The 17,477-nt window shown below is 36.7% G+C and overlaps 1 protein-coding gene across 7 annotated transcripts in view; it reads right to left on the reverse strand.

The window, feature by feature from the left end:
- Positions 1–320: 320 nt before the first annotated feature.
- BCL11A (BCL11 transcription factor A) overlaps positions 321–17,477 on the reverse strand; it is a 203,902-nt gene continuing 186,745 nt past the window's right edge. For 2 of the 7 annotated variants that reach the window (XM_070734792.1, XM_070734794.1), the window contains exon 3: positions 10,392–15,885. In XM_070734792.1, the coding sequence (XP_070590893.1) occupies positions 13,880–15,885 (2,006 nt within the window). In that variant the 3' untranslated portion in view covers positions 10,392–13,879. Of the gene's footprint in view, positions 738–10,391; positions 15,886–17,477 lie in introns of those variants that run through there. The other 5 variants (XM_070734799.1, XM_070734795.1, XM_070734793.1 and 2 more) reach the window with 5 other exon arrangements.

Consider the following 17,477-nt stretch of genomic DNA (forward strand, 5'->3'; position numbering starts at 1 on the left):
GCATTAAATTTATCAGAAATTAATACACCTATTTTCACGTATTTCTCATTGAGAATTGGCACCATCATTATTTGGTAGTTTCCACCAAATGTTGATTGTATGATCTTGAAAGACTCAGTGAATTGCAAAAAGTGGACTCGGGAGTCACATGCAACCCATAGGATGCCCACCCCAACTCAACTACAGTCTGCTCTATAACTCATGTAGAAGTTCAAAGGTCCAGGAAAAAAGCCTTCCTGAACTTTAAAGGTTTTTAAAATGTGTGTTATTTCAGGCTTTGGACATCATAAATGAGAAATGTAGATGGCCTGAGTAAAAGGTTTTCATTTAATAACTCATTGTTTATTGGATCGCTCTATTATTTTTAGGTGGCTTTCCCATTGCCATTCTAGAAACAAAATGGCATACAAGATTGTCAAATAAAAGGAATATAGATATATATAAGAAAGCCCTTGATGAAAGATTTTCCCCCAATGATGTGGTTTTGCTATTTTGTTAAAAATATATAAATAGAAAGTCTTCTGAACAGGCGGCAGAGGGATGTCTGCAAAGATCCTGCTTTTTGATGCTGTCAGTCAGGGAGCATCACGAAACTAACCAAACAGCCAACCCCAGTTGGATGTCACATACGTGGCGCAAATCCCCATTGCGTTTCAAATTCTCTCAGAATTTAAGCGTCCTTGAGCTTCCATCCGGAATTTGCCATACATCGGGAGTTCCCTGGGCGCTACGCCAACCTAGAAAAAAAATGGGAACAGAGGAGGGAAAAAAGAAAGGTGTAATATGGACCGAAAGTCAAAGCATTTGTGTTTACAGTTAAGAGGATGCAGCACACTAGGCAATACTTTACTTGATCACCTTGCACCTCCCAAGTTAACAATCTCCTATATTATCTAAGCTAAAAAATACCAGAATATGCATCTAGTCACTCACAACAAAAGATCACAGATTATATGGCCATTGGTCAATTTTGTAACAATTTCAACCACTGCTATGGGCCAGAGTACATTTTGTGGTTTATGCATATGGATTTACCCACAAAGAAGCCTGCATTCATAGAGTGGTGGTGGCACAGTGGTTAGAATACGGAGTTCCAGGTAACTCCCCTAACTTTTGCCAGGAGTTCAATCCCAACCAGTTCAAGGTTGACTCATCCTTCCATCCTTCCAAGGAGAGTAAAATGATTGTTGGGGGAAATCTGCTGACTTTGTAGACCCCTTAGAAAGTGCTATAAAGAACTATGCAGCGGTATATAAGTCTAAGTGCTATTGCTATTCATACCTGAATTTCCTTTGCTGGATCAGGGGTTTTAGGTCTACCCTAACACATAGAATTATCTCATGATAACACAAATTGTCATCAAACCAGTACTTTTTTCTTGAGAAATGCTGACATTCAGGCCCATTAGCAGCTCCCATGATGTGAGACATGGATTTACATGTTTGTGCCCTTCAAACTTTGTTGACTTTAGTAGAAGCTGTGGAAGTAGAATCCAGATTTGGAGAATTCCGTCCATTATTATGGTTCTTGTAAATGATGATGCTTTTACTGTTTCCCCCACCCACTAGATTGGTCTTATCCAACGGCACTGTTGTAATCTGACGCTTTGTCCATAAGGATCATCCGACTGATTGCACCGGATACTTGGTTATGTATTGAACATGTTGGAAGCATAGGATGTTCTCCACTCATAATGCTGGAATACACAAGGAACTGCACCAGAAAGACAAAGCTGATCATGTGTGCTGCTTCCCTTATTAAACAACACATAGCAGTTGCTTAATTAAAAAAAAACAATCTTATGATACATTCTGATATCCCAAAGTCAATCAAAGCAATGTTTTACTGTATGTTACACAGGATATGATTCTGATCAAATACATGAAAAACTTTGGTAGCTCTGATAAAGAGAAGCCATTTCTTTATGATTTTAAGGTCATGTCTCGCATGAAATTTCAGTGATCTAGTTCTTAGGGTTGATAATGATATTTTATCATTTCTGCACAGAAAAAAAGTTATTTCAGCAGTAATCTTATGAAAACATTAATATGCATTTTGTATATAGGATCATATAAGCATGACTGCTACTCTGCAGCCTGAAATTATATAGATCAACTAAGAATATATCTGTGGAAATCAGGACTATAGCATAAAATTGTTTTCAGGGTATTTTTTCATTTGAAAATTGCAGTAGGATTGTGACAAATTTTCTGAGAAATGGCTTGCCTTTCTGAGATTCAATGGCTTTCACATGTTCACAAGTGACATTATTATATGTTTCACCCACTTGATCCACATTGTTCATTATTTAGTGTGTGTTTTTCATCAGAAATAAATATCAAAAGGTTTCTTAAGCCTGCCAGTCAAGCTTGTATAGAATGTTGGCATAACTTCAGAATGTATGATGGCTACGATTAGAATCTGCTTTCAGGAATCTAACAAATATTAAGTGGCCTCAATAGTTAATGTTTTTATAATGTCATTAATTCATCACACTTCTAGAAAATCTCACTTTTCACATGGCTATCCCCCCTCCCCCTTTGGCTTTCAGGCCACAATACATTGTCTTACAAAAACTTCTATTTTTCTACTTGGCTTAGTTCTTATAGATCAGCTTCCTTATCTTTTCTGGTTACTTAAACAGTACTATGAGATCTTGAAAATATGGACTTAATTTCCACGCAGCTTATACATGGGAAGCAGCCACAGTATCAAAATTCCATGCCAGATATGAATTGTTTTTTAAGTCTTGAAAACTGGATTTCTAGATATCGCTGAACTAAAATTCTCTCAATTTTAGCCAACACTTTTAGCCAATGATTAAGGAAGCTGAGATTTGCAGAAAAACATTGAAGGCTCACAGCTGTTTCATTCTATGTTTAGATGGTATCGTGCTGTTGTTTTCCACAATTGTCTTATTGTCCCCAACAGACCTAACCCTCTACATCATAAAAAGTAATTCACAACTGTCACAGTAACCATATTTTCAGATTGTGATGTACTCAAATATAATAGCATAAAAAGTATGACTGAAAATAAAAAAAAATCTTCATTTTAATTACATTCAGTGTTTGAGCAGTGTTATTATTCAAGTGTGCAGATATTAGTATCCTATACAACAAGGGCTCACAATCTAAATGATAGCTATAAATGACTTGAAGAAACAAATTGGAATGAAAGTTCTACTTCTTGTTCTTAAAAGTTCTATCATGTATCCAAATTGAAACGGCCACTTCGTTAGCTGGGCTTCACTCATCTATTAAGAATGGTAAAGGCTTCTTCAAATTACATTTGATTCCTAGTTAACTAAGATGTTCATGCAGTTATGTTTCCAATACAACAACTCCAACAGTAGGAAAGTTATTTACTATCACCTTCTGGAATACTTTTACTTCCCAGAACAGTCTACAGTGATTTCTCATTTAAAGTCCTAACTAGAGTTATTCTACTTAGCTTTCACTGAATCAGCCAAGGGAGCTAGGTGTTGTCACCTGCTGTACTTACATATTCCACATTCTGCAACCTTAGGTACATTGTGAATTTGCCAGATTGTCCTTAAATTGCTGTATGGCCCTGGACTTTCTATTTCCCTGGGCAAGCTAAAACACAAGGATAGGAGTCACTTTGTTAAGGTTAAGTATGAGAAATCTGAAAGGCCCTTGGAAGTCTTTGTAAGAAAACCTTTGGGAAGATTTATTTTGTTAAGCATAGAAAACAATGGTGAAGGAGGAGGAAAATGACTTGTTCCATGCAGTCAAGTTAGCATGTGATGGATGAGACTAAATGAATTAACTCTTGTGAAATGTCTGAATTCTGAACTTAAGGTTTTACTCTGCCTCCATCAATAATAAAAAGCAGATATTATTGAGATGTTATCGTAATTCACTTGGCTTGGAAAATTATTATAATAGTAAAACTATAGAGCAAATGTGGATGCTATAATTAAACTTTCAGGGTATTTAAGATCTGACTATATTCTCAGGTGGTCCAAGCAAATTATCCTATTTGAAGAATACATGGTTGATTATTTCAAGGTATCATGTTTACAGATAGTTTTTAAAATATGCTATATATATATACATACATCAATGAGCCTCAGAAATGAAGACAAGACATACAGTTTGACAGTTTTCTGTATCACATTCTGTACATATGCAATGTGCAAGGTAATGGAAAAGGAAATAATGGCTGTTTCACAGCAGATGACCAATGAAAAGGACTTCTAAAATCTTTACATTTATAAAAGCCAGTACAACAGGATATCGTTGAAATGTTTAATACTAGTGCTAAAAATAGTAATTGAACTGATAAGTACTGAAGTCTTCAAACAGCATTGCCATTTTGATTTCAGTAATCTGCTAGCACTCACATTATTTTCTTTTTGAGGTGAAGCTAAATACATGGTTCTGTGGTAATGTCTGAAACAGATATTACCAACACTTCTCCTTTATAAAGTAAAGAAGTTATGCAGAATTAATATCTGTATTAAATTCTGCAGGGAGACTGTACTAACATAGCTTATACATGTAGTGAAGGAGAATAGGATGTTGCTTTTGCATTAACCTTGTTGTTGCTATTATTATTATTATTATTATTATTATTATTATTATTATTATTATTATTATTTACTAGATTTGTATGCCGCCCCTCTCCGTAGAGAGGGGCCACCTTGTGCTGCAGTAAAGGCCTATTTTTCCATGCACACAATATTACGTACCTATTTTGTAAAGCCCAGGTTAAGAGACAGCCAATCACATATATTCCCTACGGTTTTCATAGAGTTTACTAAGTGTCTAATCCACCAAACATGAGAAAATTGCAGCGCTATTAATCTCCAGCCTCTTTTCTTCAGGCTCTCAGTGAGCTACAAATAAATAATACAGGGGGGAAAATATAAGGGGCGGTATAGAAATCAATCAATCAATCAAATAAATAAATATTATTTGCTTATCAAATAAATAAATAAATAAATAAATAAATAAATAAATAAATAAATAAACAAAACAAACAAACAAGGGATCTAGAAACATTTGCAAGCCTTTTCAAGGCTAAAACAGCAAGCGGGTCACCATATCCATGTCTTCATTTAATGGTCCAATCCAGCGGTTCTCCAGTCTTCTTAGGTCTTGTAAGTTTCAAATTCATCAGGCTCACTTTAATACCCTCATGACAATTAAGCTAGCAGAAGGCTTAACTCCATAAAATAAATCATATGCAATTATTCCTAATTTTTAATCCTCCCTTACTTCTCCATCATTTTCTCCTTTGTTGCTCATCCCTAAGTTTCTAAAAGTCTTCCTGGTCTGCAGGATTAAAGGCAATTGTACTGGAACCAAAAGTATACAAAAACATTTTCTCATCATTTTGGGAGCAAAGATTGTGAATAATCTTCAGTGAATAGTGTGGAAGATCCATAGGTTCTAACAAATGCATGAAGTAATACACAATGCAGGAACAAAGCACCAAAGGGCACTGCAGGAACATGACTTCATGATTCAACGTCACATATAGATCCTGAAAAGAACTTTTATGGACAACATGTGAAAAGAGTAATAAAGATATTCCCACCCCCAAATTCTGCTAAAGATGTCTCAATCAGTATAGAGACTAAAGTAAGACCTAGTGTTTTCTATACCTGTGTTTGGATCAAATCTGTATTATTTGTTTGGATCACAGAACTGGGATAATTCTGCATTAATTATACATATGGAAATACAAACTTAGATAAATTTTAAGATTCTGCTGCAAAAGTAGACATGAAAATGTCAAGAAGGTGAAGAAAAATTATGCATTATCCTAAAAATCAGGGCAAAGTAAATCTACTGAAAGTTGTCCTAATAGAGGGGAGGGAAATCAACAGACTTAATCTAACATCGTGGCAAGATAACTGGAAATAAATATTAGCCCGGAGATTTGAGATGGGTGTAAGGTTACAAAAATTTGTATAACTTTGAAAGTTAGAAAAATGAAGAAAAACAGAAGTTCATTGGCTTGAAGTGAGAAAAGCAAGAAAAAAGAAAAGAGAATTATTTTTTGGCCACCTAACAGTGGTTTTAGGAATTCAAATATAAAGTGCCAATTAGAAAAGACAAAATTGATACAGGGGAAGGGAAATCAAAGTACAAGAAACTGGAGAGATAAGAAAGTCAGAGAGAGAGAGTAATCAGCCACAAGCCCAATAAAACAGCAACAGGTAGAGAACGGATACTTTGAACCAAATTAATGCCCAGGCAAGGGAGAGAATATATTACTGAAAACATGTGGGGTTAAAGATGAATTGATGGAGAACCATTACTATTATCAGTGACTAAATAATACCCTGGTTTTGGGAATTGGCTTTCCTGTGTAAACATTGTGTTAATTTACTATGTCAATCAAGACTGGCTCCTTATGTCTACTTTGACTCAACCTATATCAATGTTTAGTGGTTGGAAGATACACAAAGTATGAAGATATTGTTCCGATTTGCTTGTTGAGTTACTTTTAATTCAGATAATTTGGTCAGGAACTAGGGATGTCAATAGTTGCTTTTGAGCATTACATTAATCACTTCCCACTTGAAGACCTTAAAAAAGAATTAAAATAGGGTATTAAGCAACAGTAAATAAGACCATTTAATTTTTTTAATACAACTTTGAACATGTTTTACTTAATATAAGAGTTGAAACTAAGTAATATTTGATAAAGAAAAGGAAGTTATGTTTTTTATTAATCCTCCAAGCTTTGCTCCTAACTGTATGACATGATTTAGCAGCTCCAAAGTGTCTTAGGATGCTACAAGTGTCTGTGAAAAAATTTGTGCAGAGCTCATGATGGTTGCTTGTCAGATCAGGAAAGGGAACGTAGGAATAGGAAAATTCATGGCTTCAGTATAGTATCACCTTCCTAGAAAAATTTAATTCCAGACCCTGTATGTCAAAGCAGCCAGCAATCCAATACAGAAGGATCTGCTCTGGTGACTCTTGTTGACATCATCGAAAGTACCCTTCATTTCTGTAATATATACTCAAATTTTGAATCAATAAGAGCTCATTTTTATTTACCTCTCTGACTCACTCTAATCAACCTTTAGCTACCATGTTGTAAAGTTGGGGGGGGGGGAGATAGCATGAAATTAGGAAAGCTTAGCCTGACCACCCTAAAATGGCAATAATGGTATACTGAAACTGAGAACAGAAAGATTGATCAAATTTAGGAAACGGGGGAACTTAAGGGAACACTAGAGAAAAGTTGAAATTTGCAGAACCTTTAAAATCCCATCCTTAGCCACGCCTCCTTCACCTCCAGCCACCTGTCTCAGCCCATTCACAGGCAGTTTTCCTCCTCTGCTGGCCCTCCCCCAGCAATTCTCCCTAGCCAATGGGCTTCTGGCCCTTCGGCTCAGCCCATTCGCCGAGACACCATTTATCATAAGAATTTTGTTCCACGGGACAAAAAGTCGGCAGCCAATTGGATGGCAGGCAGTAACAATAGAGCTGGGAAGGGTGACTGTGGGGGTGGGAAGAGGGATGTAATTGGTGCCAGGTTACAGAAGAGAACAAAAGGGGGGGGGGGCAGGCAGGCAAATGCTGCTTGCGCACTGCTCCCGGGAGGACTGGGGATCCCCAAAGCAAATACTGCATGCATATGGCTGGTGTTGGGAAGAGGAAACAGGCAAACGCTGCGGCTTGTGTTGCTCCTGGGAGAATGAAGCACGCAAACATCTGGCTTAATAACAAATTGGCAAGTCAGTTGACCTCCTCCAAACTGCTCACACCATTTGACCATCCACATGCCGGGCAGCCATGTTTACTGCCAATGCTCTGCCTCTGCCCCCAGCCCTGCAGGAGCAGCGCGCAAGCATTTGCCTGTTTCCTGCTCCCAGCACCAGCACGAGCCGTGCACAGACAGCATTTGCCTGCTCTCTGCTCTCTTCCGTAACTTGTCACCAATCACATCCCACCTCCCAGCCTCCTGTCACCTGATTGGTTGGGGGGGGGGTTGTCCCATGGAGCTAAACTCTGTGAATGGGCCAAGCTGAAGGGCAAGGGGCACAGGGCTAGAGGCATATTGGCCAGGGAGAATCACCAGGGGACGGCCAGCAGAGGAGGAAAGCTGGATGTATATGGGCTGAAGCCAGTGGCTGGAGTTGAAAGACACATGGCCAAGGATGTATGCCTCAAAGTCCTAGGCCCGAAATTTAAAGGAAGAGATAGAAGAATGAGAAGGAGATAACCAATATACTGGAAGTCAAGTATGGTTTGCTCAGCTATGGTTTATGAAATAAAAATAATGTGGTAAGCTTTCCCTTGTGATTTACATTAGCATACATATGCAGTATAATACTCAGTGAATAAAAATTATATTGAAAACCTGCCTTAGAAAATTGGTACAGGGAAGCATGGTAAGGGAAGCAATAAAAGTATTACTAACAGTAACATGTAACACAACCACCTTTCTCAGTTCTCACAACTTCTGAAGTCCTGTATATAATTACTCCAGTACATGCCTGCAATGTTCATATGGATTTCTGAAACTATTTCAGTATGTTGGTTGGAACTGTAAGAGGTAAAGTCCTCAAGTGAAACTCATGCAGTTATCAGTTTTACGTAAACATTTTTTAAATTCAATCCTATTCTACTATGACAAGATCAGCCCTTTCTGTGAGTCACCAGGATGTCAGCAGGATATGAAAATAATAATAATTTTCATCACCATCTTTAATGCCGTCTCCTGCATTAATAGGAATAAAAACTCTCTCATCCTCTTCCATGTCGGGGGAACATACTGTACCAAAAATAGAAGCATTAAGAACTCTCCTTTCCCAGCAAAGAACAGCAAACATTTATGCTTCAAGTATACCGCACAAGTTCATAGGGTGTTTGAGCCATGCTTATGTATTCAAAGCTAAAATACTTTGTGTATGTGGCTGGACTTTTGATGGATAATTTCAGCATAAATTGCTTTCTCTCTATAAATCTTATGTCTCTCTATCAGGTGTGTATGTATGTACTGAGTGTATATGTGAGTGTATGCATGGATGGATATGTATCTGTTTGTACACTCCAAGACACACAAACCTTGTTTCAAAACTGTACCCTTACATTCTATGTTTCTCTCTTAGTATTAAAAGCAGCTGTTGAGTTCCCTGAAGTAGCACAAATCAGAAAAAAATATAATAGTTGGCAAACTATTTTATACTTTGGAATCCCAGTGTGGAGGAATCCCATTTTTTGATGTTGTGCTGCTCATTGGTGTTATTTGAATAGCTTGACAGCAAAGTGATACCTGCCAAAATACAACTGAACTGGGGTATTAAGAGTTCCTAAAAATCCTTTAAACATAGGTCATGGGCAGTTTTAAATTAACCCATGAAAAATCCCTAGTGTGAGCTTTAGGAAAATTACTTTAGTAGTTATTTTAAAATCAACATCTCAAGGATTGAAACTGGTACCAAATTGCCAATGAACTGACACCAAAGTAAGCTTTAAAATAAAATTTAAGCAAAAACACAAGAGGTTTGTGTAGGAAGAGCAAGAGACAGTATCAGAGGTATGTGTTTTTAATAAAGCAAATGGATGCTGCAACATGCAGTATTCGTAAAACTTATATATATAATTAGAACCAAAGTTCAGATATTTAAAGACAATATATATATACAATGTATTGATAAAACCTATCAACTGTACAGTCTATATAAAAAAGAGCAGCTCCTATCCCAGTCTGTTTTCCAACTGGAGAAAGTATCACAAAGCAATTTCCCAATATGTTGAATCTGGAAAATGCAAACTTGGAGGATTTAGAATCCGTACCCCAGTATGTTTCAATGTGCATTCTTGCACATTGTTAAATGTTTCTGCCTTTGCTATATTAGATTGCATAGCAGAGATATTTCCAATTCATCTATCACATGGATATTCAGTTGATTTTAAAGTTGGGAAATAGAACACGGAATTATGGGAGGTCGCTATATAGGGTTGCATATCATTTTATAATTCAGTATGTTAGTGTTTGTATGCAACAGTGCAAAACAGAAAGGGGTATGGCAGTGGCCAAGACGATGGACTCTCTCACAAACAAATATGAGCATCATCAACTTGCTTATCTTTTAGTCTTTAACTATGCATTCTTAGGGAAAATCAGAAAGGACAGACGGAAAACATCTAGATGGAAAATAAAATAAAGTTCTCCCCATTTCTTTTATAAAATTCATCACAATATAAAACCGAAGTAGCATTTCCTCAGGGGCAAAATATTTTATTGTAGTATAAATAGGGAGCTTTCTGGGTCTTTAGGTTAGTAATATATTAAAATGCCCTGTGAAGAAAACCCACTGGGCTTCTCTTAAAAGTTGCTTCTCTCACTGAGGGAAATTTACAGTGTGTGTCAAATGAGGATACGCAAAGCTTATGGTATGTACTTTAAGCAATTTTTTTTATTTTTTTCAGTTTAGGGACAAAATGGGTGAATGAACAGGGTAATGCAGACAACTACCCAATTAAAAAAAGACCCTCCCTCCCAAAACACAGACAGTGGTTTTCCCAATAGAACTTAACAAAGACAAAGGAAAAAATACAATAAAAAGCCAGGTTGCCAATGACCTTTGGTCATCTAAATAGTAAAAAAACAAAAAAACAAAAACAAATTTGACGCCACTGTTCTCAACAGAGCGTGTAAGCAATAATAAATAGTGACTTCCATAGTAAAAGATAAAATTTCAGGTTACGACAAACAGCTTTCATTACAGGAATAGAAAAGGATGATAATAATAAAATATTTTGCATTGCCATATACAAAAAAGGTATTAACTCCAGCGGGGCACTCTCTCTCTCTCTTTCTCTCTCTCTCTCTTTCTCTCTCTCTCTCTTTCTTTCTTTAATATGCTTTGCACATGAAATTCTTTCCAATCTAAATATATAAAGCACCATTTTAATTTATTTTTATTTTTGGCAATGGGGAAAAAAAGCCTGCAAAACTTTGTTTTTTCCTTTCATTCTATTTTTAATTTTTTTTTCTTTTACTGCATATGACGTTTAAGATGCTGGAATGTAGAAGGATAAGAGAAGAAAAGGGACCAGAGCACACTACAGAACAAACCAACATCATCACCTTGCATTACTGCATACAATATGGCAGCAAAAAAACAAAGAAACCCCAAAAGAACTTTGATATGTACAACCATCAGAGATGCTCATTTAGTGTGACATTCAAACAGGTTTTTGTTTCCCCTCCCCCAAAACAGCCATTATATGGCCTCTTATCTGTACAATGTCACACTTTCCTTGTCGTTATTTTTTGAAACATACAAATATTTTGCACTATATTATCCTGCCAAATTAAAAAAATATACTGTGGCAGCCTATTTGTTTTTTGTTTGTGTGTATGTGTTTTTCCACTAGCAAAAAAGGTAACTGATACCCTTTCTTAAAAAAAGAAAAACAAGCAACAGGTAAAAATACAAGCTTCATTATAAATACTATAGTGCCTACTCTAGGTGAACATTAAATTCAAATACCATTCTAAAAATTACAGAAAAAAGAGACCATAAATGTGTTTTTCTTCTTTTCCATTAGTTTGTTTTTCCTCTTCTTAGCATAGGAATTAACAGGAGTGTGCCTTTTCCTACATTTAAGTATTTATATTATTAAACCTTTTTCCAATGTATTTATTTTACAACCTGAAATGCTGTGTGTGTATCCAAGGCATAGGATTTTTAATTATTGGTTTTCAATGAAGAACAGGTCTTGTACACCACCAAGACAATGAATTCTAAAATACACTTTCCCCTAAACATAATGAATTTTTTTTAAAAAAATCATAACATTTATATTTTTAAAAGTTTTGTACAAAATAACCACTTCTTTGCACTGTAGGAGCAAGACCAATCTCTGATTTTTTTTCCTTTTTTAAACATAACTGCAGGACTTGTTCCCATTTACAGCGCCACTCATTAGTCAAGTAAAATGGCAAGCTGGCAGAATTATTTATATGTTTATCATGAGATCATGCTCATTTAAAAAAAAACATTAATCTTGCAATTTTTCCCTTTAAAGTATAGACCTGTAAACTGGGAAAATTGTACAGTGCATTTAAATTGTCCTATCTGAGCAGTCTTAAAAAAGTTTTTTATACTCAACCTGTGTACCTCTGATTAAAAGAAACAATATAGACACGACAGGCAGAGTCAAGTGCTATCTGAACTTCCAGCGGGGCAGATGCTAGCTTAATCATAAAAGCAATGAATCCTTTTTTCTTGTCAATACAACTATCACATAGCATATGATTTAAAAAGAAACAAAATGAAGAACAACTTTTAGGGAGCACTACTACTCTTTCTCTCTCTCTCTCAGAATGTCACACATCAAGGCAAATCTTAATAGCTCATAGTTAATCATCGTATCAATATTAGCTTATAACCTGTTCTTAATTTTAAATGGCAAACAGTGCTAATAAATCACTATATATATATTTTTACACTTCAGTAAAACATTATTGCCAGACTGTTTGTTTATATACCTTTCCTTTTATAGAGGGAAATCATAGATTGATATATGATACACACATTTGTGCGTTATTAATTTGATTGTCAAGTTGACAACCAACTAGACCTGCGATTAATAGTTTCTGTTTTTAATGTTAAGTTTTATTTTGTGCCAGTATCACTAAGAGATATTTTTTTAATCTTTATAATGTGAATTTTCTTTCTCACGTACTTAATAATCTTCCAAGGCCTTCTGCACAAATCACATTCTTTTTATCAATAAAATAATTTTAAAATGGAAATGAGGGGAAAGAGAAGGGGAAGGGGAGGGATTGATACAGGTTACTAATATTTTAACCTGAGAGAGAAGCATTCTCAATGATAATGGTGATTGTTTTAAACTCTCCTAGAGCAAAATAAACTTCAGTTCTATGATTATTCTGGGGGTTTTTTTATATAAAAAAAATGTGGACTGAGGAGGGGATCGAATGATGATTTACTAGGATTTGTTGGGTTTCTTTGTTTTTGTTTTTAGGTAGCCACTGTTGTGAAAAATATAATACAGAGTTATCGGCTAGGTCCTAAAGGACTCATTTACATTGCCCAGTGCGAAAGTTGTCCTACAAGTTTAGAACAAGTAGTTGCCACTAACATGGCTTAAATATATTCAAGGCACTCAGATTTCCATTTTAAACCAAATGATAGTACAAATTTATCTTTTTGCTCTCGTTTCCTCATTTTTCAATTAAAGACTTATCTCCCCACCAAAAATTAACTGATATTGTCAATGTTTTAAAGACAGAAATCAAAGTAACAAGGAATGTTTTCTCCTTTTCAGTGTTATCTGTCTATCCATAAAGGGTTAATTCAAAATACATTTTCATTCATCTGTTAAAACACAAACATGGATATGATATATTACAGAATGTATGCAGCATGGTTGGTTGTTTAAAAATACTTGGTTTGCTTTTCTCTTTCTCTCTCTATTTTCCTGAAACATCACTGGAAACAGCAATGGTGCTGTGCATGTGTATGAGAGATCTTTTTGTCTGTTTGCTCAGCAAAGAATTTGGGGAATTTGTTTTTTAAAAAACAGCCATAACATACCATACATGCTGTCTAATTTTTTAAAAAATTAATAAACATACACAACATGTAAATTATTGCACAAGAGAAAGGCTCAAAGTTTGCGTAGTATTGCCCCAATACAGATCATGCATTCAAATGATGAAAACAGAAAAGAAAGGAAAAAGAAACAAAACAAAAACGAAGATGAAAACAGGTGTGCTGGTGACAAGCACTTTCTGGATATCATTCTTAGCTTCCAATATTTTACTCACAAGGGACTAGAAAATCTCTACACAGGGGGCCAGGAATAAATTGGGGGAAGGAAGGAGAAGGGGTCAAGTTAATATACCTCTATTCAGTTTTTATGTCATTATTCAAGACTCGGTCACTGTGCCATTTTTTCATGTGTTTTTCCAGGGTACTGTACACGCTAAAAGGCATCTTACAAATTTCACATTTGTAAACGTCCTTCCCCACCTGACCATGCGTTTTCATGTGCCTGGTGAGTTTGCTACTCTGGGCGCAGGCGTAGTTACACAGCTCACATTTATAAGGCCTTTCCCCAGTGTGGCTTCTCCTGTGGACAGTGAGGTTACTACAGTTCTTGAAGACTTTCCCACAGTACTCACAAGTGTCGCTGCGTCTGCCCTCTTTTGAACTAGGCCTTCCAGGGCCTGGACCACTAATATGCGGGGTGCTCCCTCCACTTCCTGTACCGCTGCGGCCTGATATCCCTCCATCCATCTCCCCGGGAGGCGTCGAGAAGCGTAAACTTCCATTTTCAGAGGAGTGTTCTGAGGAGGAAGCAAAAGGCGATTGTCGGGAGTCTCCAAAGTTGAGGAATGGATCTTTTAGCTGCCGAGAAGCAGCATACCCAGCTAGCCACTGGGAGTAAACATTTTCAGTGTTAGGCATAGCTGTCGTGGGAAGGTCAAACTCCTTCTCAAGTTTGATGCGTTTAGAAAAAGGACTTAGGGAGCTTGGGCTACCCAAGAGCAGCTTTTTGGACAAACCTCCGGAGGCAGATTCACCAGGGGAACACCCCCGACCATTAATAGCACCATCATCGATGCGATCAGATTCACCAGCTACTGAGTCTTCATCACATATATCTCTATGCACCTCAGATTCAGATAAGTGCCCTCGTTTATGTTTCTCACCAAGAACCTGATGGAAAGCCTCACTGAAGTGCTGCATGGAACTCAGGACCATCCCTTGCATGACATCCGGGATGGAACGATTCTCCTCAATAGACCGGGAATTGTTTTCATGGTGCCGAGCTGCTTCTAGATTGATACCAAACCCATAGTCTGGCCTTTCATTTTCAGTCAAATCCTCCTCCTCTTCTTCTTCCTCCTCTTCCTCCTCCTCCTCCTCTTCTTCCTCTTCTTCATCCCCATTTTCTGGAATAATATTGGAATCATTCTCACTTTTAAACTTAGCCACGACAGATTTGAGGGCACTGCTAGCACTGCCAACAAGGTCACTGGTTCCGGGCTCTGGGGAACTGGCTGTTGAGAGGCCATCATCTGACTTCACAGTCATTGGGGAGGATTTGTGCATGTGTGTTTTCATGTGACGTTTTAACTTGCTTGCTTGAGTGCATGCATGGTCACAAAGGTTGCACTTGTAGGGTTTTTCTCCAGTGTGGCTTCTACGATGGACAACTAAGTTGCTCTGAAATTTAAAGGTTTTCCCACAAAATTCACAGGACTTGGATTTGATAGGAGGCTGAGAAGGAGGAGGAACAGACTGAAGAGGAGGAAGAGGAGGTGTTGCCAGAAATGGTGGCTTGCTGCCTGGCTGGAATGGTTGTAGTAACCTTTGCATAGGGCTGGGCCGGTTCGGTGACAATGGTGGACTAGAGGTGTTTCCAGCTAACTCCCTAAGCCGCCTGGAGAAATCCATAGCTGGAGGCTCCATGGCCAAGGGGTTGAGTCGCAGCACCCTGTCGAAGGCACTGGGGTGATGTGTTGCAAGAGCCATTTCTTCAGCACCTAGGCGTTCTATACGATGTGGATCCAAATGATGTCTTGGAGGGGGACTAAACAAAGGAGGTGTGGGAGGGAAACGCCCTTCTCCAAGACCTGATGCTTCTCTCGCGACTGACCCAGGTATTCTAAGAAGATTAAAAGGATTATTGTCTGCAATGTGAATCCCATGGAGAGGTGGCTGAGAAGGGCATTCTGCACCTAGTCCTGATGGGATACCAACCCGCGGTGTCAGAGGACTTCCATGTTCACTTTCTAAGTAGATTCTTAATCCATGAGTGTTCTGTGCATGTTGCAAGAGAAACCAGGCGCTGTTGAATGGCTGTTTACATGTTGTACACGTGTAACTGCTGGGTTCATCTTTACCTGTAAAACAACACAATGGTAACATCAATCTTTTAATTATCAAATTATTTCTAACATCAAAACAGAAGTTACTTTTGGTTCAATCAAATGCTAAATTGATCTAGTGCTTAATTCTAGCATTTGTAGTGTCCATTACGTTACCTTCAAAGCCACTTGTATTTACTGCCATAATTTATTCCTCTCAATTAGACAAATCCTCTCATATGGATTTGTCTAATTTTGTTCTTAAGCCCCTGAAGCCAATGGTCATTTACTGAGGCAACAAATCCGATCAATAATTCTTCTGTTATTTATGAGAAAAAAAGTCACTGCTTGTTTTCTGTATATCCTGCATAATGAACAAATCTGGTTGCATGCATCTGACAACCAAAAAAATTAAATATCCTTAATACACTTCTTTGTCAACACTGTTAAAAAATATCAATTATGAACCAAAGGTGCTTTTTCAAAATGTAACTGGACTTTCTCTTTTTTCTTTGAAGATGTTTTGCTTCTCATCCAAGAAGTTTCTTCAACTCCAAGAAGCTTCTTGGATGAGAAGTTAAACGTCTTCAAAGAAATAACAGAAAATTAGCTGCCACTTGAAAAAGCACCTTTGGGATAACCATGACCTGAATGATTGAGAATCTCCATAGACATCAATGTCTAAAAATAACCATCAACATCAATGATTAAGCTCTTTGTCCTAAACCAGCAAAAACACTGTGCATACAATCCTATATACCTGAGAATAAATATATTTTATTTATCTCACATGTTTTTAAACCATTGGATAATATAATACTACTAGAGATTGCAGTCTAAGCACAAAAATAGCATTAATTCAGCTACAATTTCAGTTTAAAAATTGTACTGAGAATAATTCAATATAAACTTTTTACTATAAATTTGGTTGTGCAATGCTACAGATTGGGTTAGGAAGAAATATGTTGGATCATCTCATTAAAACAGTTGTAATGTCTTTCAGAATCACATGACTACCAAGGGGACATTTCTACCACAATTCTACAAACAAACATGGCTATGTTAATTGTAATCTAAATGTGCGGCTCTGGCTTATTCTGAAGCAATTTTCCCCAGTCAAATCTAAAATATTGCACAGCCTTAACTACAAAGCTTACTTTAGAATAGTTTACTATTATTTCAGTGAAATGTTGGTTTAAGTTTATAGATGCAGCCAACTGCACTTATGCTTACCTGAAACTATGTCCTACTGTTTTCAGTGGATCCTACTATTCAATAATTATGTCTACAAATAATTATTGCCTATAGTTGCTTTATAAGCATACTGACTTTAAAATAAATATTTTTCAAATAATATAGAACTAAATTCTGAGGGTACACATTGTTAATGACATAGGAATAGAAATTAATTATTTATCAGTTTTCTTTTGCAAGCATATTAACATTAGAAAATAAAAATCAATTCCATTAAAATATCCCTTTATTATTATTAAGAGTGATTAAATTGTCAAAATAAAACTCTTCAAAATATATGATACAATAGAAGGTGTTTTTTGGGGGGGGCATGTTGAACTGATTTAAAACATATACATTACCTCTGACAAAAGCGCAAATTACATATATGCTAG

The sequence above is a fragment of the Erythrolamprus reginae genome, chromosome 1, assembly GCF_031021105.1.
Source record: "Erythrolamprus reginae isolate rEryReg1 chromosome 1, rEryReg1.hap1, whole genome shotgun sequence".
In the NCBI taxonomy this organism is placed as follows: domain Eukaryota; kingdom Metazoa; phylum Chordata; class Lepidosauria; order Squamata; family Dipsadidae; genus Erythrolamprus; species Erythrolamprus reginae.